General features: G+C 58.7%; 1 protein-coding gene across 1 annotated transcript; it reads left to right on the top strand.

Moving 5' to 3' along the window:
* On the top strand, positions 1–27,855 carry LRRN2 (leucine rich repeat neuronal 2). The gene is made up of 2 exons (XM_032203145.1): positions 1–314; positions 25,035–27,855. The coding sequence occupies exon 2, from the start codon at positions 25,277–25,279 to the stop codon at positions 27,419–27,421; it is 2,145 nt and encodes a 714-aa protein (XP_032059036.1). The 5' UTR covers positions 1–314; positions 25,035–25,276; the 3' UTR covers positions 27,422–27,855.
* Positions 27,856–27,962: the final 107 nt, after the last annotated feature.

Raw genomic sequence — 27,962 nt, 5'->3', positions numbered from 1 at the left:
GGAGGAGGAGGAGGAGGCAGCAGCGGGGAGCCGTGTGCGTGCGGCCGCAGCGGAGCCGTGCGAGGGGAGGATGGCTTCTTCTCCCCGCTGCCTCCGGGCAGGGAGCTGAGGGCGAGCGTGGCAGGGGGTATCCTGCTGGCCCTGGGCCCCGTCCCCACGGGACGAGGACAAGGACCCCGCTTCAAAGGGTCCAGCGAGACCCCAGCCCTTTGTCTGCTGGCGGGGGCTCGCGGGAGCCAGATGAGCGTGCGGCCGCGGCGGGGAGCAGGCAGACGGATGCGCACGGCGCGGGGGGACAGGAGGAGAGCCCAAGGGTAAGTGGGGCTCCGGCCCCGTTACTGGTGTTTTTGGGTGGTCATGGATCTGGGGGGGCTGCTGTGATGGGGGTTTTGGCACCCAGCGCTGGCTGATTTGCTATTTGTTGTGGTTTTGTTTTTTTTTTTCCCCCTTCCTTCCAGAGCTTTGCTTTCTCTTTAATCTTTGGCGTGGATGGTGAATGGTGCATTTAAAAATAAAAGAAGGAAGAGCGGGTGAAAATAGGGAATGTTGGCAGCATCTGTGCCTCGCGGGCGCCTGGTCAGGAGCGGGGACAAGGGACACATCAGGAGGGCTGAGGAAAGGAGATTTCCCCCAGCACTGATGGCAGGAGCTGGATTCCCCGTCCTGCCTCGGAAACTCCCCTGAGATGGGGTTGATCCTCACCCGGAGGGGATGCGGGGTGATTGCTGAGCCCCGCGGCGATGCGGTGGGGCTGTGCTGGTGCCGCTCAGACCGAAATGCAGCCCTGCGAGGGATGCTGGCAGGATGCGATCCAGCCAGGAGCAGCGCTTCCAACGCATTAACCCCTCTGCGCCCAAGCCCGGTGGCAAACCTTAAAGGAGCAAATTTAGGTGCAGAGAAAAAGCCGGACCAAATGAACCAGCCTCGTCCTTTGGTCTCCCCACTCCTTCCCAACCCACTTTTGCCCCCTCCTTGTGCCCGGCACAACCCACCCGAGGGGCAGGGCAGCTTGCCCGGGGGCAGCGAGGCAAAAACTGATGGGAAAACAAACCTGGGGGGCAGCTGCTGTGACCCCAGGCACCGGGTCTGTGTCTGATGGGCGGGGAGGGGGCTCGGGGCTGGGGGGCACAGCCGTGGACCGAGCAGAAGGAGCTGCTACCCATCGCCTCTCTGCTGCTGGTGGGGCAGGAGAGCAGGGGATCAGCTGCTGGCCACATCCCGGGGGTTGCAGCCCCCTGACCCAGGGGAAGAGGGTGCTGGCTTGGGGGGGCATCCAGCCCCCGAGCCACGGGGATGGCCCCTGGGGGAGCTGAGAGGGCTTGGGGCTGCTCTGCCAGCTCGGCCGTGCGGGAGAAGCCTACGGTGCCATTTTAGTGATCCCTCTGCTGCTTTCATGTTTATCTCGACCCTTCCTAACCCTTCCTGCAGCCCCTGCTGCTCTCTGCTCTGCAGGGAGTGGTGGGGGTCAGGGCTGTGTGCCGGGACCCCTGCGCCGTGGTCAGCCCCGTGGCTGCGCGCTGAGCCTGCCCGTCTCATCCTGCCCCTGTGCTGAGCCAAGACTCAGCCCCTGCTGTTGTTTTGGGGCTGAGCAGCCCTGCTCCTGCAGCCTGCATGCAGGCAAAGCTCGTGGCAAGGCTGGGAAGAGAAGGTTGCTTCTCTTGTTTCTGCCCGTAAAAGCCCCGGCCCCATGTAGCTGCGGGGTCGGTGCAAGTTTGGCGAGCTGCCTGCCCCCACCATGGGTGCCCATCGGTCACTGGCGGTCAGGTCTGGGACACAAGACACCGTCACCAGCTCCTGTCCTGGCAGAGGACCCTGGTCCCTGTGATTCAGCCCCTTTGCAGCGCCCACAGCTCTTCCCAGCACCCCTGAGCCCCTTTCCCTGGTGCAGAGCTGGGTGCTGCTGCACCGGGTCCCCTTTGGGCAGCAGGGGCTTGGCACCCTCTGGGTTCTGGCATAAATGGCCATGCAGAGCAGGACGGGGCCAAATCCTGTGACAAGTCCCTGCTCCTTGGCTGTTTTAAACCCCTTCAGCACGGTGGGATCTTTTTTAACTCCTGCAGGGTAAACCAAGGAGCTCAGCACCAGCAACACCCATCGCAGGGCATGCAAAATCCCTTTGGGGCAGGGGGAGTTGGGCAGGACCCCCCAAAACCCACTCCACCTCATCAGGCCTTCAGATTGGGAAATCTCCCCATGGCAGCACCGTGTGCTGGGCTGTAGCATCGTCCGGTGCCTCGGTGGGGGCCGTGGAGCCACCGGTGCCCACCACGGAGCAGAGCATCAGCAGCTCCATCACGCCGTGGCTCCGTCTGCTTTGCAGAGCCCTGCTGGCTCCCGGCAGCAGATGGTTTGTCCTCGCTCCTCGCCACAGCCATCGCCGCTGTTTGGGGATGGGATCCTGAATTTCTGGCTCGGTTCGGGGATGGGGTGTGCTGGGAAGGTCCCGAGCTGGGTGCAGGTGAGACGTCACCATCAGCACCTCTCCTAGTGCAGGGAGGGCCAGCACAGGGCTCTCTCCCGTTCTTTATTCCCAGCAGATGAACGCATCTCCTAAAACACCTTCGGGGCTGCCCCTGCTCACTAATGCCTCTCCCCATCTGCTGGGCTTGTCCTAAAAGACAAAATTCCCATCTGCACGAGTCAGATTTCCTAAAGGGCAGAAAGGATGGACCAGGGTCCCTGCAGGGTCCTTGCATGCAGCTCAGTACCACCCCTCTGCTGTGTCCCCTTTGCCAGGAGGCGCGGCGAGGTGTGAGGTACCCGGTGGCTGCCCTGCCTCAGCTCAGCACGATGGGGAAGCACCCGAGCCTCGGGTTCTCCTCCTGGAAATGGGATGCTTGTTCCCGGGGAAATGCCCTCCCCTGTGCTCTGCAGCACGAGCTGCAGCTCTCAGCCCAGCCCTGGCCGCCAGAGCCCCGAGGAGGAGGATTGCAGCGGGAGTGCTGCCTCCTGCTTGCTGGGAATGCATCGGGAATGGAAAAACGTTAAAATTAGATGAGTTTAGAACTTGCTCTTAAGCAGGGAGATGGCCTTTTTGGGGTTGGGGTTGAGTTTAGGCTTCGTTTGATGATGCACTCCGCTTTGCAAGCAGAGCCTTTCCGGGTAACCCCTGGCCATGCCCTGGCCACCCCCTGCATCCCATGGGGCTCTTCCACATGTCCCCAAGCGTGTCCCTTCCAGTCCCTTCCCCTCATTCTGGACCGACCCCATTCCAGGACAGCAGCCAGCTCACAAGCGGTGAAATAAATGCGCAGGTTTGGCAGTGGTTGACGGCAGAGATTTTGTGATAAATATATTTAAAGTGGGCTTGTACAAGGCTGTTCCAAGGGGTGGGTTTAGGAAGGCAGAAAGTGCCAGAAATCGCCCTGGGAGCAGCGGGGGCTCGGCAGGGGGTGGCAGCCCCCAGACCCGTCCCCGTTTACTGCCTGGTTGGGGTGGGCATGGGGGTCCCTTGGTGTGGGAAGGGGGGATCCCACCAGTACCCCTGCCCCAGGGGTGGAGGTCTGGGCAACAAGTGCCCCCCGTGCCCCCCGACATGGCTCACGTCCTCACGGCGGGGGCTCCCCGCGAGCTGTTTGCAAACACGAGGCAGAGCAGGAATTATGTGTCGGCTCTGCTTGGCGTGCAATTCTGAATAACAAATAAATATGGGAAAATTGGGAGCCGTTCCCAGACAATTCACAAAGGGCTTAATTGGGACTTAAGTGGTGCCTAAGTCTTGCGCTGGCTCTCTGCACCGGGGCGCTTTTCACCCAGACAGGCAAAGGAGACAAACTTAGTCAATAAATTACTTGTGATAAATTATTCACCAGCTCCACTCAGAATTAATGCCAGCCTCCCCCTCCAGCAGCTTATAAACGCTCTGATATCTCCTGACCCCTCCAGGCTCCAGAGCCACCCGTCGGATTTAAAAGCCTATCCCAGGCTCTATTAGAAAACCATATTTTGTGGTGTTTATAACCAGCCGTAAAACATCCACTCTGGGCCCAAACCTGGCGTGGGAGGTCGGAGCCTGCCCGCCTTTGTCCGTCCTGGTGACCAAAACGGAGCTGGGCCCGTTTGTGGGTTCAAGCTGGGAAAATTGCTTTGCACGAAGCCGCTGTGCCTCTTCCAGACTTCCTAATGCTTGCTTTGAATTTAAAAGCCTTCATCAGCCAGGAGTTTGTAATCAGCGGAAAGGGGGTTTTGCATTTCAACCAGCCTTTCCCCAAGGCAGACAGGAGCTAACTCCACCTCTGCTTTTGGGGGAAGAAAACACGGGAAGCCTCCTCTCCCTGCATCCCAGCTGGCCCGCGTGGCCAGAAAGCAACAGACTGGAAAAACTGGGGGGAAAAAAGCCAACATCTGGTCACCTGAAAATAGAACAAGAAATGTTTGTTTGTTGCTTTGTTTGTTTTTCTCGTGGCGAAACGTTACAAAAAAATGAGCCGCTTCGTTGCATGCTGGAATAAGCATTTTAATTAGGTGTCCGTCACTCTTTCATAGCATGATAATTAAATTTAATTCAATGGTTCAGTTGTTCAAAACGTAGTTTGGAAATGCCTAATCAAAGCCGCTGACTTGACTTCAGAAGTCCTCTCGGCCTTCAGACACGGTGCTCCGGGCAGCTTTGCAGCGTCTGATCCCAATTTGCAAATCGCTGCAGTCGCTCCGAAGCTGCGTTTTTCAGCCAAATGCTTTTAGAGACATGGAAAATTTTCACCGGCTCCTATTTCTGAGTCACTTTTCCTTCCTCCTACGTGCTGCCGCTGCTCCAGGCTGGGCAGTCGGGCTCTGGAAGGGCTGGGTTTGTGCGGCGCGGCTGCATCGCCGTGCAGGATCCGGCCCTGTGCCGAGCATTTGAAGGGCTGACGAGCGGGGCTAGCTCCATCGGGATGCTGTGGGATGTGAGGGCTGTCCCACCGAGCTGCCTGGCCCCGGGCTGCCCCTGTGTCCTGCTGAATTCCCCTTTTCTTACCTCTCCATCAAGCTGTTAAGCAGAACCAGCCACTCTCCAGACATCTTTAGGGCTTTTTTAGCATTTTGTTGGTTCCCTTTTTTTTTTTGCCGAGCCCTTCCCGGCTTGGCCACGCTGCGTTCTCGCTGCTGTGCTCGGGTTTTCACGGAAGCCACACGAGCGGGGCTGTTTACATCCGAGAGCCATCGCTTGTCGTGCCCAAATCTCTGCTCAGGGCTGGCGGCAGCGCGACTGCTGCAGCTCTGCAGCACGGGGGGCCAGGGGGGGCTGGGGGGAGCCCAGGGGCTCCGCGGTGCTGCTTGCTCAGCTCACACCGAGCTGCAGCGGAGCCTGGCATCGCATTTTGCTCCATTTTCCATTTTTATGGGTGCTGAATGGAGACGGAGAGCGGGAGCAGCGTGCAGACAGAGTCGTTATCCTCCAGGAAAATTGCTGGTGTGCATGGAGGGGAAAAAGGAGGGGGGATGCTTGGCATCACAGGGGGGCTCTGCTGCTCCCCGTGTCCCTCTCCCACCCCACAGGGGCTGACGCAGCGCGGGGCTGGTGCCGCTCCAGCTGCCCTGCCCAGGGCTCGGGGCCATCTTCATTTTTCCCCATGTCCTTGGTGCAGGCAGCCTCCTCAAGCAGAGCCTGTAAATAATGGAATTAGGGAGCTAAATGAGTTTTAAAAACCCCAGTGGGGAGCGGGGAGAAGTTTGCAGCCGGAGGCAACGGAGAGGCTGCAAGCAGCTCCTGCCTCTCTGGGCTGAGTCCCCCCTTTGCACCACCTGCAGAGGGGTGCCAGCAGGGGGTCACCACGCTCTCCTGGGGGCCGAGCAGCCCCTCAGCCCCCTCCTGCTTCAGCCAGGATCCCCCTAAAATCCCCCGACTGCCCCAGGGTTGCCCCCCGGTGCGGCTCCCCCACCTCCGCAGCAGGCAGGGATGACGAAGAGGCGATGAGCCACTAGTGCACGCTCGGAAGAGATCTGAGCCTATGAATAAACCAAAAGGGGAAAGAAAAAAAAAAATAAAAGCCATATCCCAGGGGGGAGGCGGTGTTTGTGAATTAAAGACAAAGTGGGTGACATTTCCGCCAGCCATGTGCAGCTGCAGCACGCCGCCGGCGTGGGGGGGACCCAGCGTGGGGCCACCGAGGGCTGCATTTCCCAGGGAGGATGATGAGAGCAGCAACTTCCCCTGCTCTGCCAACAGCCAACACTTCAGCTCAATCGCTCGGCGTGGCGATGGCAGAGAGCCTGGTGGTGCTGGGTGACAGCTTGCTGTCACAGCACGTGTGGCATGACGGGGACAGGAGAGGGGCTGGGCTGCTGTGGGCACACCAGCGGCACCCAGGGGGACAGGGGTGGTTCTGGGCACCCGGTGGGATGCTGTGGGGTGAGGGAGGGTGCAGGAAAGACAAAGGGGGGAGAGCAGAATGGGGAATTTGTTTTCTTAAAGCATTTGTCAAAATGAGCAATGGGAAAGGAGGCTGGGCACCGCTGGGCACCGGGCTGTGCCAGGCTGGAGGAATGGTCCAGCAGCTCTGCACGGGTGGGAGAGCATCATCCCTGGGGTCCCCCAGCTCCAGCCCAAGCATGGGGGTGCGGGGCAGCCCTGGAAATTGGGGTCTTTGCAGTCAGCATGGGGGCACGAGGGAGGGAATCACTGGGATGTTCCTCAGATCCCCGTGCTCTTCCCTCCTGCATCCCCTCCGGTAGCAGAATGAGTCCTGTGGTTCGTGGGGGACTCAGGGGTCCCCATCCCTTGGGCAATGTCCCTGGGGTCTCTGCTGGTGGCTCCCCAGGCACCCCCAAATCCCAGAAGGACGCCACCACCTCCCCAAACCCTTCCCATGGCTTCTCAGCACCGTGCGGGGCTTTGCCTCCACCCCACCCCGCGCTGCTCTGTGCCCTCGGAAGGGGCGAAGCACCCCCCGAACGCCTTGCATGGCAGTTGCTATGGCAACCACACATTTTTCTTGGGATTCCTAATGACTTATTGGCATTTGCAGTAATCTACAGCTTTTTTTTTTTGGCTGTTGGAGGTTGACTTCCCTCCCCTCAGCCCCGAAGAGCGGGCGCATCCCGTGCGGTGCCGCAGCCGGGGTCGGGCTGGGGGAGCTGCCCCGGTGCCGCCCCACTTGGGCACAGCTCTGTGGGGAGCAGCAGGGACAGGAGACCCCTACCCACATTTGTACGGGGCAGGGGCCAAATCCCAGCTTCCTTTACCCCTGGGGAGGCTGAGAGGAGGCCAGGAGGGTACGGCCACGCGGGGCTCGGAGAGGAGCGGCTCTTGCAGGAGCCAGAGGCAGCAGAAAGCAGGGAAGAAGAGGGGCCCTGTGCAAACGGGGTTTGCTGGGGCTCTTGGGTGTCACTCCTGCTTAGGATTTCCATCCATGCCGGCAGGACTTCTGAGGTTTTCCTTGGTGAAAGTCAACCCAGAGAGAAAAAATTGACGCTCTCTTTTTTTTTTTTCATCCCTGTTTGAAGCAATACTTCACCTGGGTCTGTGGGGGTGGCTCGGGCACTTCCCAGCTGCTCGTGACCATCTCGGAGCAGTTTGTTGGGATGGAGAGGGAGAAGCAACACCAGCATTTGCTTTGACAAATGTTTGGAGTTTTTTTCAGAGATTCAGGAAACCTTCTTGCCCTCACCTGGGGCCGATTTGTGGCAGCCGAACCCGTACCCGGGTCCTGAGATCAAGGCAGGGCTTTCAGGTGGTTTTTTTTGGCAGGTGAGAGGAGGGCTCCAAACTCTTCTGCGTAATTCCTCAGAGCCACAGCCCTGCACAGCTCCCTTTCCTGGAGGGGTGCCGCTGCCTGTGCTGTGTGCTGGAGCTGGGGGGCGAGCAGAGGCTGGGCACAAAGCCACCAGCAGGGCTGGGAGCAGCCTCACGTCCCACAAAACGTCCCCCCAGCCCAGCTCAGCTCTTGCTTTGCTTTCTCCCAGGGGAGCCTCTGCCAGACTGCCGAGGGTGGGCTGGGGGGGCCTCGTGTCCTTAGGGCACCTCCAGGGCCACTTTGCAGGGTCCTGGGGTCCCCAGGAGCTGCTGCAGGACCCCAGCGTTCCCACAGCTCCACGGCCACGGGGGCCAGGAGGTGCCAGCTTGATACCAGGGAGAGACTTCCCCGTAATTAGAAATTAACCTGATTTCACGGCACTTAGAAGCAGTCGCGTTGCCATCCTGACCTTGCTCCTGCTGAAAACCGAGTGGAGCAGGGCTGGGCTCCAGCCCCAGCTGCTCTGGCCCCACACTGCAGGTCTGATGTGACCCCATGGGTGGCCATCTGCCCATAGGGCAGCCTCCTTGTGGGCATTAAACCCTATCTGTGCCCCTACAAGCCCTTGGGGCTGCTCCTTGGGGACCTCCAGGCTCCCTTCCCTCCTGCAAGAGCAGTTTAATCCACCAGCAGAGGCACAAATAAGATGGAAACGATGAGGGGCAAGCTCTCAGGGGGCAGCTGAGTGTTGGCTGCGATGCCTGAGCACTTATAGGGCCGTGATGCTGCCCGCCGTGCATCCACGACCACCTCTTGTCTGGGGGTTTGAGCAGCCCCATTGCACATCCAGCACTGGGAGGAGGCTGGGAGCCCCCAAAAATGAGTGTCCCAGGGATCCCATGCTGCTGGGGGCTCTGCTAGCCCTGTGAGCCTTGGTCCTGGCACCACGGGGACAGAGCCAGGTCCCTTTTCTCCCGTCCCTGCCCCTGCTCTCAGCACTCCCTGCCCGCAGCGATGCTGCTTAGCTGAAGAAATATTGTTTCCAACAACAGGATTCTCTAGAGAAATAACAGCAGACATCCCATCACGGTTTAGATTTTAATTACGCTCAGGAATTCTTTCTTTCTTTCTTTTTTTTTCTTTTTTTTTTTCCCAACTTTGTTTAATAACCTGTTCCTCCCCACCCGCCCATCCCTCCTGAAGAAAGTTTAAAGAGCCTCGCTTCATCCCTCTGAAGGGACTGGCATCAAAACCCCGCAGGGAGAGCATTTCTGCCCAGAGCAAGCCCAGGGTGGGAGATGGGGCAGGGGGCAGCGCTTGGCCCCAGCGCCCCAGCTGCCGAGAGCTGCTTCCCCAGTGCTTTAACTGGGAGGCGACACCTTATTCCAGGACCTATCATTTTTTGGCCAACACAAGGACATGGATGTGTCCTCCCCAGGAGATAGCTCTCCTCTCTGTTCCCATCAGAGCCCAAATTTTTGATTTGCTTCCCCACCGGTTTGCTGCGTGCCACGTGGGGAGCAAATCTCAAAAGCCTTCGACATTGCCCCGAGCATCCCCTCTCTGCAAGATGTTGCCCTAGGGCTTGGTGCAGGTGGGACAGGGGGAGCTTTATGGGGTGGGGTGCTCTGCAAATATGCCAGCCCCACTGTCCGTGCTCCTCCTCTTCCTTCTGGTGCCAGCTGGGGAAAGTCACTGGGGCTGGTGCAGCACCGGCAGCATCTGCAGCCCTGCTCCCCAGGACAGGGTCACCCTGGGCACTTGCCTCCTGGTTTTAGGGACAAGAAGCCTGCTGGATGTGGGGCAAAACCTCTGTGCATGTGCCCGGTGGGTTGGGGACCCCGGGTGTCTGAGCAGCCAGGAGCACCACAGAGCGATGGGCATTTCTTGGGACTTCAACGTCTTTGGAGAGAAGGCTCGGGCAGCCTTTCCCTGCATGCTGCAGCTCTAGGCATGCTACTTGTTTATTTGATTAGAGGGATGCAGAAATAAATGGAAGAGATGTAAGCATCCCTCTCCACTCCCAGCTCCTGTGCGGAACTGGCTTGATTTTTCACAAAGACTCAGCGTCCAGGGCTTCCGAGCTGTCTGCATCAGTCAGCCGGGCTCACGGGAGACGAGCCCTTTTGAAAACCTTGTCCCAAATTGTTAACGAGCCCGTTCCTCCCGGCGGGCTGCCCTTGTTTCCTCCAACCCTAACAATCTGCGGGGTCTCCTGTAGCTGCGGCTTCCAACAGAGGGAAACGTGTCGCGGAAACGTCCATCATCATTTCCTGGCGTGCACCTGTCTCTCCGGCGCGCACACCGCTGCAAGGCACAAGCACACGCTGTAAAACCACCACACACACTCGCGTGTCTTATGAGCTGCTCTTGCTGTCGTGTTGTCGCAGCTCAACAGGCGTGTACAGCCCCAGGAGCTAGCGCATCCCCGTGCCCGGCTGCTGGCAGGCGCTGGCAGCCGCTGCCGCAGCGCTCCCTGCTCCGTGCCGCCGGCTCCCCCCAGGCTGCCGGGGCTCCGGGAGCTGCTTGAGCCTCAGATCTACGTGGGGAAAAGGCCCCCCCGGGCTGGGCTGGGCCCCTATTGCCAAGGAGAGAGGAGCTGCGGTCCGTGAGGGATGCTGTAAGCATTGCAAGAGAGGAGAGGGAGAAGGAAGCGGAGAGGGAAAAGGAGGAGGAGAGGGAAAAGCGGCCCCTCCGCCAGCGTGGTGCCTGCAGCAGGTTGCAAAGGACCCCGCTGCAGATTGCAAGGGGGGGGCTTGCCGGTGGGAAAACCCTCTCTCCGTGCCCAGCCCGTGCCCCCCCAGGCTGTGGGGTCGATGCCAGCCCGAGTTCGGCGGGGAGCCGGCGCCCACGCAGGCAGCGCGGTGCCCGGGGAGCCTGCCAGCAAGCCCGAGGGTGGGAGAAGGCAGGAGCTGGAGGTCTCCGTTTCCGCTGAAATCTGGCACCTTCCCCCTCTCTGGCAGCCCCATCGGAGCTATAATTATACCCGAGCGTTCGCAGCGCCCTGCACCCGAGCACCCCGGGGATAAAGAAGAGAGAAAATAAATGTGAGCGGGGTGCTCTGCAGGGGTGGGCTCGGTGGATGGGAGCTGGGCTGACACGGCGCTCAGCCCCGGCTGCAATGCTCCCAGTCCCAGCAAAAAAAAAGGGACTGGAAGGGACATCTGTGGGACATCTGGTGTCACCCTTTGCCACCTGGGTGACAGTGGGTGCTCGGGTGCTCCCAGTGGGACAAGGACAGCGGGTGTTTGGGTGCTCCTGCTGTGGCAGGTCCCATGGGTGCTCCGCTCCGCACCATGCACTGAAACCAGGGGTGAGCGATCCTGCAGCTGCTGTCAGAATACAGTGAAGGATTTGGGGGTCTGCAGCCCCCTGGGGGTCCACAGCCTGCTTCGAGACCCCCGCCGGGGCAGGATGTGACTCCTGGCTGGTGAGCAGGCAGCAGCGCCCGCAGCGGCGCCGCGTCTTCGGCAGGGTTCGCCGCCGGCCCACCTGGGATCGCCAACAATTAATTTCCCCAATCTGCGCAATGATCAGCTTCTGAGGCGAACAATTAGCCGGTCACAAATTGTAATTGTCATCTCAGTTCTGATTTTAATTTGGCCTAATGAAGGCTAAGTGATTCCGTCTCGCTCCCCCTCCCACGGCCCCACCGCTCTCCCCACCGCAGCGGGGACACGGCGAGGGGGGCTCAGCATCCGAGGCCCTCCCGGGCTGGGGAGTGCCGGGGAGGCAGGGGAAAACATTAATTTTTATTGTGTGCTGCTTGTTTTCAGACATCATGGCCAATAAAAGTTTTATTTAAAGGGAATTGGCTGCCTGTGTCCGTGCGTTCTGGTTTGTCACAGCCTGTTAGCCTCTCCTGCTTGCCCTTTGAAGCGGGGGGCTGTCGTTTAATCTTCATTTGAAATAACGCTCTGATTTTTCCCCCTTCTGATTCTAACTCACTGCCGCTTGTACATCTCTGTCTGGGCCCCCCCTCCCGTCCCCACATCCCCGCCGTGTTATCATCCGCAGCACCTTTCAGATCTAGCCATGCTTCCTAATGAATTCGGCGTCTCCCAGAATTGCCTTTCACTTTAATACTTAATTTAGATTGAAGAAGGAGGTGGCTGGGTCTTGAATACCAAGTGAGCCGGTGGCGTAGCCTCAGCTGGAAGTTGCGTGCTGCCCGGCAGGGCTGGGATGAGAAATCTCGCCGAGTTTGGTCAACTTTGCAAAACTCCCCCGCTACTTTCTGCAGACCTGTGCACGCAGCCATGCTCCCCTCGCCTCCATCCTCGGTGCAAAGCAGGCACCCGAATTGTCACCAGGCTGCAGCAGCCTCGGGAGCTGTGTCTGTCTGCGTGTTGCATCGCTCAGCTCCCAGAAACCCGGCCCCCTCCTGCTCTGCATCTTCCATGCATCTTCTGATCAGCGCAGGGCAAAGAGACAGCAAAATGTTCCCGAGCTGGCAGCAGCTCTGCCACACACGGCTTGCCCTACTCCCAACCCCCAGGGGCTGCAAATTTTAATTTTAGCACCAAGGAGAGGGCTCCTTTGTCCTAATGGGAGCCGAGCCTCTTCTGGGGGCAGCTCTTTAATAGCACCAGCTGAGGCTGCAGGGGGAAGGAGCTGCCTGCAAGCAGGAATCACCTGAATATGGCCTGAGCATCAATTTTAGTGGCTTTGTTTTAAAGGGAAAACAGACTTTCTGTGCCCTCTGGATGAACAGAAAGCTGGTTTCAGAGCTCATCCAAAGGCTGAGAGGTCGAGGCTCAGCATGCCCTCGAGCCCCATGCTGGGCTTTGGCTCCCCTGCGGCGTGCTGCAGCCCTGGAGCCTTCCCCTATTAAAACCCACAGCAGCAACATGTTAGTGAGATGAAGATTAAGTGCTAGCTACATAACCGAATGTCTCAGGGAAAAAACACCATCTCCAGTTTGGGGTGGAGGGGTGGCAAGGAACTTGGGGTGAGCACGCGGTGCCTCTCCAGGCTGCTTCAAGTGAAATCCTGTCCTGCTTTCAGCCTCCTGCCAGCAGCGTCACGCTGGGACCTAAACCACGAGCACCCTCGCCAAGCTGTCAGCTCCATGCGGTGGCCTGGTGACCCTGCCTCTCCTGCCACCAGATTTATGTTTTCCCATTTCTTCAGGCTCTTTCGGGAACAGCCCGCGGCGATGCTGCCCCCAGCGCACTCCGCTGCCCTCGCCTGGGGTTAGAAGCACAGTGCCTCGCAGACACCTTGGGCTCAGCCTTTTTCAGTTAGCTGCTTGCATAATTGAGGTCAAAGCCTGGCTTGTCCGAAGCCAGAAACAATTAAAATCTCTCCTGGAAGGCCCAAAGCCGGCCGTATCCCCAACACCACCATCCCTGCCTCTCCCTCCTGCATCCCCGGCACCGCGCATCCCACTCTGTCTGCACCCACTGCAGGGTCTGCAACCCACAGGCTGTCCCCTCAAACCCTCAGACCCCGGCATCCGACCCCTTTGTTCCCGTGAGCGTGCCCCCAGCTGGAGCAGTGCAGCCCTGCTCAGCCACAGAGGGTCACAAAATTCCCCAAATTTGACCGAATCGGCGTTGCGCATCTCGGGGTCACCGGCACAGCTCCTGCTGTCACCGAGCTGACGAGTGGCAGCTTGGGGAGAGGTGACAGCACTGCTGTGAGCAGTAATTAGCTAACGATGGGGGCTCATCAGGGCCAGGAGGACCCCGTCAGAGCCACCCAGGAGCCGTGAGCTTAATTGGGCAGGTGCTGGGCGGTGGTGGGGGGTGCTGAGCGGTGACGCTGTGCTGAGAAGTTGGAGATGTGCAAGTTGGGCTCTGAGCTCATTAACTCTCATAACTTGAGGGGCTCGTTGCAGATATTTCACAGCTGGTGGGAGGATCTTGGTGGCAGAGCGGCTGTGGGTGAGCGGTGAGCCCGTCCTGTGAAATTTGGGGAGCGTTTCCCCGTGGTGGTTTCATTTGTGAGAGCCTGGGGCTGTAAATCTGCGTGTGCAGCTGTGGGGGAGCCTGGCCACAACGCCTGGGTGGTGTAAGGGGGAGCTCATCCCTCTCCTCCCTGCCCCACAGGAGGGCACTGGAAAGGCAAAGTCCTTTTATTTGCTCTGCAGTATGAGGAAGAGCTTGGCGTGTTGTTCCCAAACAGTTTTTTTACTTGAAAATTGCTTTTGAATTTCTCTCTTCTCTTACCATGCGTACGGATGCACACACACGCCTACATCCAGCACCAGGTTTATTTGTTTTACTGTCCTTTTGGACCCATATGGCCCACCTGAAAGTTCCTCCCAAAACAGCCCCTCTCTGGGCCTCCGGCACTCGAATGGATGAATATCTCCGGAGATATTCATCCGAGGGGGATTTTCTGTGTGTTTTTTTTTTGGAAAAAAAAATATTTTACCAGTTCCAACAATGGTGATGAGTTGATCTCGGGCTGTTTCTTCCCCCACGAATCTCCCAGCCATGTAAGCACAGAGGGGTGCTGGTGGAGATGCACCCACCCTGGGGATGTGCCCCCAGCCCTGCTCCTGCTCGCTGGAAACACCCTCACCGCCCTGCCCTGTGCTCAGCTGCCTCTGGCCCTGGGGGGCGGCATTTCCAAGCCCCCCAACCCTGCAGGGGAGGGAAGGCTCCCCAAGCAGCTGGAGCACCTGGAGGAAAAAGCGAGGGGACGCAGCAGCGCCTTTCCCTCCCATCCCTAGGGTTTGGCTGCTTTGCAAGGCTCTCCCCACGCATTGCCCCTTGCTGCAGCCCCTGTCCTGGGAGCAGCCCGAGCACAACGGGGCCGTGACGCTGTGCCACGGGTGTGGGAGCGATTGCAGCCCCGTGGATGTGCCGATTGATGCCGAGCAGCTGCAGCAGCCCCGGAGGAGCACGCTGCGGTCAGGCTGGGCTGCTCTGTCAACATCTTCAGCTCCTGGTAGGGGGATAAATGCTTGCCGAAGCCTTTCCCAGCTGGCTATTTTCACAAAACATGTAGATGCCTAATTATCTCGAAATTCCGAGGGTTTAAAAGCCCTTTGAGGGGAAGGACAGGGCTGCGCGACCCCTGCTTCAATTAGCATGCCAGCCCTGCCCCGCCAGGTCGCCCCCGTCCCTCTGCAGCCTGGCTGTGTGCTGGATCTGGAAGGGGAAATTCAGGCTGGGGCTGTGTTTCAGCAAAGCTTTGCTTCTGGAGGCAGGACGAGGCTGATTTCTCCCCAGCCATATGGACCCTGCGTACATCCCCGCTGAACTGCCTGTGCCCTACACCAACCCGTCTCGCTGCCAAGCTGGGAGCCCTGAAATAGGTGGGACGGAGGCAGCCAACGTTTCCCATTTTCCCTTCCTGTTCCCATCCGGTGCTTTTATTATTATTATTATTTTATTTCGGATCCCCTTTGAATGACAACTCTATCAAAACAGCTCATTTGGAAATGTCAGGTCCATTCTTGATAAGTCATCAGTCACGGTGATTGGTGCTGACAGACGCCCTGCAACGGTGCTGTGCTATCTAATACACTGTGCTGCAGTCTTTTGTAATATCACATTATTTTATTTATTCAGCATGGCATGAAATCTCCCCTTTAGGAAAGGGGAAGGGGGGAAGAAAGAAATTAACCCTTCTAGCGATGGTTCCCTTTCTGGATAGTCCATGGGGGAAGCAGCAGGACTCCGTTTTTATCTGGCATTAGCAGAGTTTGCAGCTCAGGACGTCCCTGGAGTTGAAGCAAAGGCAGGATCCTGGCTTGGAGTCCACTTGTGTTGTAGTTTGCCATCTTTTTTTTTTATTCTGAGCCCCGTTTGCCTCGTGGGTTGCTGCTTCCCAGCGCCTGGGCTGAGACAGGGAGGAGAGCATCAGCTGCAAACCCCAAATCCCCCTGAACCTGGGACTGCCCAGCTCCATTCCCTCTGCTCCCTGTGGGCACCGTGCGGGGCAGGAGGAGCCCTCGCTGATCCCAGGCTGGATCAGGGAGGAATCTTCCCTCTTTATCCTGTGCTCCACCTCTGCCGTGCTGCGTTACGTGCTGGGGTTACACGGCGATGTCTTTGCTTTACTTTCCCATCCCGTGGCCCAGCGAGGATGGGTCTGGATGTGATAAGGCTGAAATACATCCTGCACGGTGCAGCTTTTTGGGGTCACAGCACCCCTCTTCCCACTGGAAGCACAGCGCTCCCACTGCCACCATTTGGGGCTGCTTTGGGGACCCTGTGTCTCCCCGCTGCTTTTTCAGCCTCACGGAGCTGCTGTGGGGCAGGGTCTGGCCGTAGTCCCTTGGGTGCTCCCATGGGTGCCCCCCAGGACCGGGCTGGCCACGGCAACCAACTGGGTGGGCTGCGACCAGCGGTGCTGGTCCTGGGAGCTGCTCTTCTGCATCCCCTAATCTGCATCGCAGAGCCTTTGTTTGCTCTCATTAACGTGTCGGCGAAGTGCCTGATGTGTGAAATATCCTTTTTATTAGCTGGAATTGACGGGGCCGTCTGGGACTCGCGTCTGCTCCGCTTTCCAGGCCAGGACTCTGCAAACCAGCCTGGGGTTGTCTCGCTCGGTTTCTGATGTGCTCGGTATCAGCTCGCAGGCATCCCTCCTCCTCCCTGAAACCCGGACTGGGACAAGCCATGCTGTCACCCATGGGTGCTGTCCCTTGAGGTCCTGCAGAAAACGTCCTCCAAACAAGAGCAGCGAGGCAGAGGGGTCCACTGGAGCATTTGCCCCTGCCTTCAGTGCTGGGGCAAAGAGCTGGAGGGCTCCCGGATTTGCTGCTTTAGGGATTTATCTGTTTTTCCTGGGTCCCCTCAGACACCTGGGGCTTTCCCCAGGCTGTAGAAGAGCTCAGCAGCTGTGGGAAATCCTCCTGCAGATGAAAGCTGGGTGGGAATTTGAGGAGTGGGGGCAGCCCGTGCAGTGCCTCAGCCCACGGGGGATGTCTCGCTCTCCTTTCTTTTCCCTCCTCCCCCACCATTTTCTCTCCGTGTTCATTTTCATCCCCCCATAGCCCGAAAGCACCAGCACAAAAGGCCATTGACAGGCAGCAGACTGCAGACTTAAACCCCTTGAGGGAGCTGCCAAGCAAACGTTAAAGCCCTGGCTTCACGGCCAGCCTGGCCGAGACCAAGTCCCCCCTCCCAGGAGGATGCACACCTCGGCTGCTGCCCCCAGCCCTGCTGCCCCTTCCTCTCCTCCCATCCTGGTGCTCCCATGGCCCCGGGGAGCTGTGTGGCAGCAGCGGTGTCAGACGTGGGAGCCTGCCACCAGAAAATGCCAGGAAACAGCAGAAAAAAAGGGCCCTGCTAATGGCACAGTGACATTAGCATGCAAGAATCGAGGCTGCATCCACTGTGCCCATTCCTGTAGGGACCCCACAGCCACTCGGCAGCCTTTGGGGGCACGGCGCTGCCCCGTCACATCCCCCCTTTTCGCCGTGCTCCCGTTCGGTGCCTGCGTGTCAGAGCAGGACCTGGCTCTCCCTGCTCCCAAACCTCGGACTTTGGGTCTGTGGCGAGCTCATTAGGAAAGACCTGGAGGTGTTTTCCAGGCAGTTCAGGAGCTCGCCTGAATAATTGAGCAGCACGGCGGGGAGGAGGAACGGGGGAGCTCATTACAGCGCCGGGGCTGTTTGTCTGCCGGCCGCAGCACGGCGGTGCCAGGCACAGGCTCTGCCTGCGGCACAGCTCCCTGCTGCCGCGTGGCGCACGCCAAGCTGGGGAAGAAAACCTTTGTTTTGTCCTCCAGCCTGCCAGTGAGCCTTGAGAACAAGGTCCTGGTGTGAAAATGCAGTGGAAAAAGGCCACAGGGTGCGCACTGCAGCAGCTCCCCAAAGCGTTTCCCCAAGGGTGAGGGTCCCACACAGGATCCAGACCCACGGAGCCCAGGGGTGGGAGCCCAGGGTCCTCATCCTGCCCGCGGGGAGGTGCTGGGCGCCGCTCTGCTCTGAGCTTTGTTGATTGTAGATAGCATTTTCTGAAGCCTCCGGGTGATTAAGAAGCCGAATGGCATTTGGAGCCCTGCGCGAGGCTCTCAGAGGCTCAGCGCTGGTTTCGGCAGGGTGAAGGGCTCTCAGTGAGCTGTTGCCACTCGGGAGGAAGAGCTGGGAGAGAGCTCGCTGGAAACAGTGACGGTGCAGCAACGGCTGGAAAGGGCAAAAGGCAGGCGGGGATTACTGGGGGAGAAATAAAACAGCAGAGCTGAGCCAGGGGAAGAGCCTGCGCTCAGCAGCAGCCTCTCCTGCCGGGTGGAAGGGGCTGCTGGCAGCCCTTCCCCACCCTGCCTCACCCATCGTCCCCTCTCTGGGCTGGATTTGGACTTTTTGAAGTGTGAACACGAGGAGGAGGAAGGGGTTTGCGCTGGAGAGGCCGCGCACAGCTGGGGTTCAGCGCCTGCTGCAGCCCGGGGACGGTGCCAGTCAGCTGAGAAGCATCCAAAAATGCACTGAGATGCCATCCAACGCAGCACGGCTTTTTGTTAGGGACACAAAATTTACAGGACAAAGTACAGCCCAGCTCCGACCTTAGGCTGAGAAGCCATTTTCCCAACCCCGAATTTATTCTGGCTACCCAGAGTGGCGACCAGCCAGCTTTGCCACTTGGCTTTTTCTGGCCGTTTCCAAACGCCCCGGTTAACCCTGAGAGCTGGACACCAGCCCTGCGATTCTCAGCGATAAAACCAGGCGGCCCCAGGGCTCCCCAGCCAAAAGGAGAGAGCTGTGGGCTGCTTCTCCCCTCTAACAGGCCTGGGGCTTCCCAAAGACGAGGGAAGGTGTGGGTGCCTCTGTGCACAGCCCCGCGGGACCCTCGGGGGCTGGCAGAGCAGCCTTGGGCACTTGTGAGCCCTTTTTCGGAGGCGAACAGAGCTGCTGTAACCCTTCCAGAGCCTGGGAGCAGAGAATAGGAACAACAGGCTTATTTCCCAGCCCTCCTCATTAAAAAACATCCAAAGCCGAGGGGGAGAAGCATCCAGATAAGGAGCGGGCACTGCTCCTGCCGCCGGCTCCGGGTGGATCAGAGCGATAGCGAGGTGCAGCCAGAGGAGCTGTTTGCTCTGCTCGCTCCCCGGCAGCTTTTTTATCTCCCGGCTTCCTCCTAGACAAGCAGAAATAACGCTATCATCCTCCCTGCCAGCAGAGAGGTGGGAGAAGGCCCAGAAACAGCATCCCTGCCTCTCTCCCTGCACAAAGCACGGCTTAACCGAGGGAAGAAACACCCAGAAAAGTCGCCAGAGCAGCAGCAGCCCCAAATCGCTGCCTTCAGACACTGCTCCCTGCCTCGCTTAAATGTGTTTTTTTTTTTGGGGGGGGATGAAAACCCCAAATTGCAGCTCGGGGCTGGAGCAGGCGCCTTCGCTGCTGATGCCGGGGAGGGCAGCAGCCCCAGCACGAGCTGCAGGGACCCACGAGGGTTTTCCCACCCGTCCCCCCACGCCACCACTCCGCACCCCCCCACGGCTTTGTTTGTTTGCTGTGCCGGGGCTGGGGCTGCAGAAAGGACGGGGCGGGAGCATCCTCCCATCCCTCGAACCAGACAGCGAGGATGCGGAGCTGCATAATACGAGAGAATTTAATAAAACGCCTCAAACAGGCAAAGTTTTTCCTTTGCCAGCTGCTTAATTAAATTGCCTAATGCTGTTTGCGATCACAGCACAAACTCCTGTGTTTAAAGACCACAGCGTTGCCATGGCACTAACCCGGCGGATGGTGCGGGGCCGTGACAAAGCATACAGATGAGGGATGCTGGGGCCGGTGCGGGAGGCTCGGTTGCCACGGTACCGGGGGGGATTCGGCGGATTGTGGTTATTTATTTAGCGGGTTATTTTCTGACGCGGCGGCAAAACTCCTCGCCGAGGTCTGCGGTCAGATCTTTGCTCTGAACGGAGCGGCAGCTTTTCCATCCCGAGGGCTTGAAGCAGCTTGTTCGGAGGTGCGAGCGGTCCCGGCCCCGTTGGACAGGGCAGAAACAGAAGGGTTTTGGCTTCCCAAGGCATCGCCCTGCCCACCGGGTTTATAAGGGCTCAGCATCTCGGGAGAACAAGCCTGCGGTGCTTTGCTGCAGCCCCAGCATGGGGCTGGGATGGGGATGGAGAAATCCTCACCCCCGGCACCAGGTTGAGCCACCCGCGTCCCTTTTGAGCTCTCCGTGGGCAGCGGGGGCAGATTGGAGCCCCCCGGGGAGCCAGGTCCCCTTGGGGTGTCCAGCCAGGCAGGGTGCTGAGCCCTCCCGTGCTCTGCTCTCCCTTGGTGCAGTTTTTCCCCTCGCCCCGTGTGTCCCTCCTGCACCACCGCTCTCCATCACCCTTGGGGGCTGGGAAGGGAAGGCAGCCCCTGCTGGGGCATCGTGGCCTTAGCTGGTTTGGAAGAACTGCTGCTTCCCGTGACAGAGTGAAGATTTGGGTGGGCGCTGGGCCTCCAGGCTTCCTCATTCAAGCATCAGCTATCTCACAGAGGAATTTCTGCCATTTTCTGCGCCCGTATCAGCTGCAGCCAACTCGAGATGCCAGCAGGGACATCCCTCCTGGTGGTCTCATCAGCCCCAAATCGCCCCATTCCTGCTCCATCCCCTGCAGTGCTCAGTGCCACCGGGCAGCCCCCACCCGAGAAAAACCTTCCCAGAGCCTCAGGGACACTTGAGGGATTTATTTCCTTTTCCCCATGCCCCAAGAGTTACGTCCCTGCACCATCCATGCCACCATTAGCCCCAGATAATGAGTTGACCTCTGCAGCTTAATTGAGATTTAATACGTCAGTTATTGTATGTTAAACAGTGGATCATTAAAAACATTTATTCAAGATGAACAGCTATCTAATAGATACCATTAGTATCAGAGTTATAGAAGTGGCTAACCCGGGATGCGTGGGATTTAGTGATCCCCCGGGATGTATTTACCATACTGTACCCGTGCTTTTAGATCCACCCTCAGGCTGGCCTGATCCTGCACAGCCACACACCCCCTGTGGGGATCCAGCTCCGGCACTGATGTTTTTTAATCCCCAAAGTGGTGCTGGATGTGGGGACGCCGTGCACGTCCCCTGCCTGGTCCCCAGCTGCATTGTGCCAACATGGAGCTGTTGGCCACTTGTCCTTCCCTTCTCCCCACTGGGTTTCGATGCATGACCAGCACCCAAACGCCTCCAGCTCGTGGTGTTGTGCGTGTGGCAGTGCCAAAATCCGAGCTCCCTGGGCAAGGGATGTGACAGCTCTGAATGTGGCCCCGGAGCCAGCCTCTTAATGCCAGCCGTTGCAGCAAAGCCCTGCAGAATTTAATACAGCTTCTCCTTCCTGATAAAATGTGATATAGGATGTTTCAGATAGCAGCAGGGTACCTTATTTCAAAGTTTTATATGTAATTGATACAGAACCCTATAACTTCGTGTTGGTTTTAATCACTGATAAACCCTGTGAAGCTTTTATACAGAGATTTAAACGGGGGAGATGTGCCCTTAGCCCATGGGGACAAATTGCACCGGGTGCCACCATGGGAATGCTGAACCCGAGCTTGGGGGCTGGGAAACTGCCCCCAAATCCTATTTTTTGGGGTCCAGCAGGGTCGTGCATGCAGGAGGGGTGCACATCTGGTCTGTTATTGCTGTCTCAGTGCACGGAGGGTCCCACCCAGGCCATGCTGGGAGCAGCTCAGACTGCAGACCCCACAGAGCCGTGCCCCCGTGCGCTCCCATCGTGCTGGATCCTGCTCACGCTCCCCACCGTGGCACCTCCTCTCGAGGGCTGGCTGCAGCCTGGAAGCACGCCATGGAAAAGAGCAAAAGGCAGCAGGAGAAGGGGAGGGGGACACGGGGATTCCCCCCCAGCATCTGGCTGCCACTTCTCATCGCCCTGCAGGGAGCTGGCAGGGCCACCGGCGGGGACTCGGCGGCCGCCCGAGCGCAGCGGCACGACACAGCTCCGGGAGCGAGAGCCGTGTCCAGCTGCTGCCTGCACCTACTTAAAACTCTCACCCCAAAATGACGAGGGCTCAGCAGGAGATCTCAGCTTGCCAGGGTGACGAACGGGTCGGATGGGGCAGCTGCTGCCCCTTGGGGACATTGGCAGGGGACAGCTGCTGCTTGCAGAGGGCTTTCCCCAGACCAGAAGCAGACGGGGAAGCCCCCTCGGGGTGCTGGGGGTTCTCCGTCACCTCCTGCCCCACAGCACAGCCACACCAGGGAAGTGTCGGCCCCTCTGGCTGCTGCTGCTAAGGGAGAGGGAAGGGCAGGCGAGCGCGGGCTCAGCTGCAGCCATTTATCTCCCGAAGCCGGGCTATTAGACAGATGACAGAGGGAGAGAGGCAGCCAGTGCAAGCACTGAGACCAAGGCTCCTTCCACTTGGTGATTTATCTCCTGGCTTCATCCAGCAAACTTGCTGATGAAAAGACTCTTCCCTTCTCTGTGCCTCATCAATTCTCATTCTCATTGCTTTTCTATTTTTTTTTTTTTCCCCTCTGGGCTTCTGCTGCCTTTTCATGCAGCCACACTCCCCATCCCCGGCTCAATGCACCCTCTCTCCTGCTCTCTCCACCTCATCTCCCATTCTCTGATTTTCTCTTTGTCCCTTGCTTTTTCCTTTTTATCTCTGGCCCTCCCTCTTCTTCTTTCTATCCGTGTGTTGCTTTCACTCCCCCCATTCCTTCTCATTCCCTCCAGCCACATTTCTCCTCTGCATCCTCCTCTCTGTCCCTGGGCACGTCTGGCTGGGATGGAAACGGACTCCTTGGGCTCTCAAGTGGCTCTGCAAACAATCCCATGGGCTTATGGCAAATTCAGGATGGGAAACTCAGGGCAGACAGCACGGTGCCGTGACCACCCCTGCCTCTGCCTGGCAGCGTTGCCCTGCCCCGATGCCACGTGGCAGAGTTTTGGGTAGAAACTGTGCCTCTGCTAGTGCACACACTGGTGATCCATGGCCTGAACCCTCTCTTGTGAGAACCGCCAGGAAAATCTGGGTCTGTCTGCACGGGGAAACCGAGCAGGAGAAGGTGACTGCACAGACAGCGGGAGCCTTCTGGAAGCGGCTGTGCAGCCTTTCTGCCCGGGATGGAAAGCAGCATCTGAGGACTGCGGGGAAGAGCCAAGGGTGCTCAGTACCATCTGGGGCCCTGCCTGGCTGGCCCTGGCACTTTGCATTGCATTTCCTCCCTTGCAGAGGAGCAGAAATATCTCCTGCCCCCCAGCCTGTGCACCTGGGCACTTCTCCCACTTCGTGGGGAGCTTTGAAGGCAGCAGGCACAGAAATGTCTTAGGGAGGACGAGGAATTGATTAAGTACTGGGGAACTGCAGGCAGAAACAAGCAGCTTCCTCAGCGTGGGGAGTGAGATGGGATCCTGAGGGGGGAAAAAAGAAACTGGGGGCATTTTCCCCTTCCCAGTGTGCCAGGGCACTGCAGCAAGTGCTCAACCCCTGGCTCTACAGCTCAGGGGAAAAAAATAAACTCCCTGCAAGCAGCAACATCACCAAGCAACCGAGCTCCATCCAAGCACCAACATCTGCTGCATCCTGAGCCTGACCTGTCAATGCGCTACCCTCAGATCCTGGTTTCCCTCGGATTTTTGGTGTGGTTCAGCACCCTGGGTGTGTTTGGAGTGAAACCGAGCACTTTAGCTGCTGTGGCTGTGGCTTTGTTCCTGCTGAAGAGCCGCAGTTGGGACCCTGGGGCATGTGTGAGCCAGAGCACACGGCTGGTCCTTTTGAGAGCTCAGCTGGCATCTCCAATGGTACCAGGAGAGCCAAGCAGAAATTTACTTTTTTTTCTGCAAATTCCAATCCTTTCGCTTACAGAAACACTTGGGCTGTCGCAGCATCATCCTGCTTGCACAACTTTCCACGGCCAGCAGTGCTGCAGCCCCATCCATGCTGGGCACAGGTGAAAAACCCAGTGGTGGAGGCAAAGCCTGCGCAGAAATCACCGGAGAGCAGAGCTGGGGAATCTTCCTGTGAAATGGAGGTTGAAACAAGTGCTTTTTTTTTTTTTTCCTGGGCTCTTCTTCACAGCCATAAGGAAATAAAAAAGTGTTCCTCCATATTATGATTTTTTTTTTTTTAGGGAGAAAAGATTCTATAATATTTTAATGGCTGGAGAGATTTACGGCCACAGAAATGCCTGTGCACTTAAAAAGAAAGATGAGGGTCCATCAGAAGGATGCAGAAATCAATACAGCCTTCCTCTTCTTTAATGTTGTTTCTCCAGGAGATGGTTTAAAAGCCAATGCCCTCACAGCAGGCAAGAAGGGAAGTGTGCGGGATCAATTCTGGCACAGGGCTTGGAGGAGTCGATGTTGAATAAACTTTGCTTGGAAGCCCTTTAAGGGAGGACAGGGGGGTGATAAAATACAGCTGCTCGGAGAGAAACTTTCTTTTCCTACTCTGGCTTCTTTTTAATGTTTTTCCTGCTGTGCGAGAGTCTTTTAAGACAGGGAAAAGCTTTGGGGCTTGGTTTGATTTGTGTCAGCATGGGTCAGGAGTGCGGCAGCAGATCGGAAAATCAAAGGTGGGGATGAGGCCGGCTCCAGCTCCTGCTCCTGCTCTGGCAGGAGATGCCAGGATCACACCCAGCATGGACGGGGTCGGGGGGGTTCTCTATTCCCCCAGGAGCCTCCAGTGAGCCCGATCGGGGATTTCTGCTCCTGGGAAATCGGATCTCGCCAGAGCTTTAAGAGGAGCCAAAGGGCTGGGGGGCTTTTTCCTGGAGAAGAGGCAGCTCCAAGGTGTGAGGCTGCTTGCTGAGGGGCTTCTCCCTCCTTCTGCCCCTCTGTTTTTCTCTGCTGAAGACGTCCAGAGTTCAGGGCAGGTTGGAGAGAGGCAGGGGCCAGGCAGCCTTGCCCAGAGAGCAGCTGCATCAGGGTGGGCTTCCCCGTGCCAGGACACCCCGCTGTCCCCTCTGCTGCTGGCCACTGCTGGCAGCACGGCTCACCAGCTGCTCCTTGCGTGCTAATGACTAACCAATTCCTGCTACCGGAGAAGCAAAAGAGGAAGAAGGGGCCACAGAAAGGTCCCTGGGGGTGTTCTGTTTTGCTGCGGTGCTCTGGATGTCACAGCCCTGTTGTGCTCACTTACTGCTCCTTCTGGCAAGCCTGGCTGCCCACTCAGCATCACTCCTCTGGGCCCCCAGCGTCCTCAATATCGACTCCTTCAAGCCCTAAGGTCCAAGTTTGCGCAGAGATGGGGTGCTGACTGCTGGGATGGTGTAGGGTGATATGGGGCTGAGAGGTCCAGGGGGCTGCTGGTAGCCCTGGGCCGAGCGACCAGGGCCAACACCTGAATCTCTTGTGCTGGGAGGGGCAGGCAATGCTATGGATGTAAAAAAAAGATTAAATTGGCATGTTGGTTTGTCTTGGGGAGGGTGCTGGAGATCCTCTGCACAACGCTTTGCCTCTCCAGCTATTGCCACGTGCTCAGGGGCTCCCCTAACACAGCTTCTTGTCTGGCCTCTTTCAGGAATGACCTCGAGGAACAGCCTGGAAGGTGCAGCAGAGCCCCGAAATGAGCCTTTTGGGGAAAAAGAGGAGGTGAAGCTCTGATTAGAGGACCGGCCCCGGGCGGGGGGTTATGTGCTCTCGGCGGGGGGAGGCAGGCAGGGCAGCCGGCAGCGGGGGCTGATCGGTGCGAGGGCTTCCCCCGGGGGCACCTTCTCCTGCGGACGCCGTGCCCACCCGCGGTCGCCCCATGCCCTGCTCCGGATGCTCCCCGTGAGCCTTTCCTGCCTGGGAAGAAGCCGGTGCCACCAGCCGAAGATGAGACCCTTCCGAACCAGCTCGCTCCTGCTCTGCGTGGTGGCCGCCGCCGCCATCCCCATCGTGCCCTGGAAGGTGAAATGCCCGCCGCAGTGCGTCTGCCAGATCCGGCCCTGGTACACCCCCCGCTCTGTCTACCGGGAGGCCGCCACCGTGGACTGCAATGACTTGTTCCTCTCCGCCGTGCCCGAAGACCTGCCGGAGGGGACCCAGACCTTGCTCTTGCAGAGCAACAACATCGCCAGGCTGGAGCAGGGTGACGTGGGCTATCTCAGGAACCTCTCCGAGCTGGACCTGTCGCAGAACAGCTTCTCCGACGTCTGGGACTTTGGCCTGAAGAGCATGCCGCAGCTGCTCAGCCTGCACCTGGAGGAGAACCAGCTGGCCGAGCTGCCCGACGGCAGCTTCCCCGGGCTGGGGAACCTGCAGGAGCTCTACCTGAACCACAACCAGCTCCGCAGGATCGCTCCCCGCGCCTTCGCCGGCCTCGGCAGCCTCCTGCGCCTCCACCTCAACTCCAACCAGCTGAGGACGGTGGACAGCCGCTGGTTCCAGATGCTGCCCAGCTTGGAGATCCTCATGATCGGAGGCAACAGGGTGGATGCTATCTTGGATATGAATTTCAGGCCCTTGGCAAACCTGCGGAGCTTGGTTTTGGCTGGGATGAACCTGAGGGAGATCTCGGACTACGCGCTGGAGGGGCTGCGAAGCCTGGAGAGCCTCTCTTTCTATGACAACAAGCTCGTGAACGTCCCCAAGCGGGCCCTGCAGCAGGTTCCCGGCCTCAAGTTCCTGGACCTGAACAAAAACCCCTTGCAGAGGGTCAGGCAAAGCGACTTCACCAACATGCTGCACCTCAAGGAGCTGGGGCTCAACAATATGGAGGAGCTGGTGTCCGTAGACAAGTTTGCCTTGATCAACCTCCCCGAGCTGACCAAGCTGGACATGACCAACAACCCCAAGCTGTCCTTCATCCACCCCAGCGCCTTCCACCACCTGCCCCAGATGGAAACCCTCATGCTCAACAACAACGCCCTAAGTGCCTTGCATAAGCAGACGGTCGAGTCCCTGCCCAACCTGCAGGAGATCAGCATCCACGGCAACCCCATCCGCTGCGACTGCGTCATCCGCTGGGTCAACAGCACCGAGAACCGCATCCGCTTCATCGAGCCCCAGTCCACGCTGTGCGCCGAGCCCCCCGAGCTCAAGAGGAGGCACATTCGGGATGTCCCCTTCAGGGAGATGACGGATCGCTGCCTGCCCCTCATCTCTGCCCGGAGCCTGCCCTCACGCCTGGAAGCGGCGGACGGGGACGATGTCTCCTTGCACTGCCGTGCCCTGGCGGAGCCAGACCCGGAGATCTACTGGGTCACCCCCTCGGGGGTGAAGCTGGTCCCCTACGTGGAAGAGGGGCGCTACAAGGTGCACCCCGAAGGGACGCTGGAGATTGCCGGGATCTCGGCCCGGGAGGCCGGGCTGTACACCTGCGTGGCTCACAACCTGCTCGGGGCGGACACCAGGAGCGTCAGCGTGACGGTCAACAGCTCCTTCCCGCTCAGCGAGGCCAGCCTGGAGCTGGCGGTGCTGGACGTGCAGGCCTACCACATCCTGGTAGCCTGGAAGCCGCATCTCAACACCGTCTCCTCCAACCTCACCTGGTCCAGCTTCTCGCTCGCCTCCGACTCGGACACGACCAACGTGGCCCGCATCCCGATGGGGACCCACGCCTACAACATCACCCGGCTCCACCAGGACACGGAGTACTGGGCTTGCCTCCACGTGGCCTTTGTAGACTTGCAGGCCAAGGTGGCTTGCGTGAACACCAGGACTAAAGAGGCCACCCGCCGCTACGGGCCCCTGGGGGACAGGCAGAGCCTCCTGACCCTGCTGGTCCTCTGCGTCCTGCTGCTAGCCGCCGGCCTGGTGGCTCGCTGCGGCCTCGGGGACGAGCCCAGGAGGGCCGGGGAGCTCCTACAGGACGCGGTGGCCGTGCGCGTGGTTTATCCCCACCTCGCCCCGCACTGGGCTCGGGGGTCTCGTGGCGGACAGCTCCTGGCCGTGGAGGTGCAAGCGGCGCCCCTGGACTCCTGAAGGCCCCGCGCTGCTGGGGGCTGACCGTGGGGTAAAATGGGGTGGGGAGGGAGAAACTATTTTTTACCAAAAAAAAAAAAAAAAAAAACAACAAAAAAACGTGAAACGGAACAAAGTAAATGAGACGAGGAGGGATTCCGTGGACTTGACCAAGAGACAAAGCGGCGTGGTAGATGGACGGGAGCAGAGCTGGCCATGGGGCTTGCAGAGCTCCTGCAGGGTCTGGATCCACGTGTAGGGTCTGGATCCAGCAGACATCCCGTCTTGGGACAGCTGGGATGTTCTCGGCAGGGTCCGGCCCCGAGGGGACAATGCCCCAAGTGGTTGAAGAGCCATAGGGGTGAGCAGCAGATCACCCCTTCCCCACACACTCCAGCACCCTGCGGCACCCCAGCGGGGTCAGCTCCTTCGCTGGACAGTCCCTGTTTTGGAAATACAAAAAAAAAAAAAAAAAAAAAAGGCCTTTCCCTTTGGGATATATGTTCTTTTTTTTTGTTTGTTTGTTTCTTGTTTTTTTGGGGGGGGCACTCAGATAATCAGC

The sequence above is a fragment of the Aythya fuligula genome, chromosome 25 (genome assembly GCF_009819795.1).
Source record: "Aythya fuligula isolate bAytFul2 chromosome 25, bAytFul2.pri, whole genome shotgun sequence".
Taxonomy (NCBI): domain Eukaryota; kingdom Metazoa; phylum Chordata; class Aves; order Anseriformes; family Anatidae; genus Aythya; species Aythya fuligula.
This window is presented reverse-complemented; position numbering and strand designations above follow the sequence as displayed.

Coding starts and splice junctions, on each gene's coding strand:
- LRRN2 (XM_032203145.1), top strand. CDS start 25,277: ATGCTCCCCGTGAGCCTTTCCTGCCTGGGAAGAAGCCGGTGCCACCAG.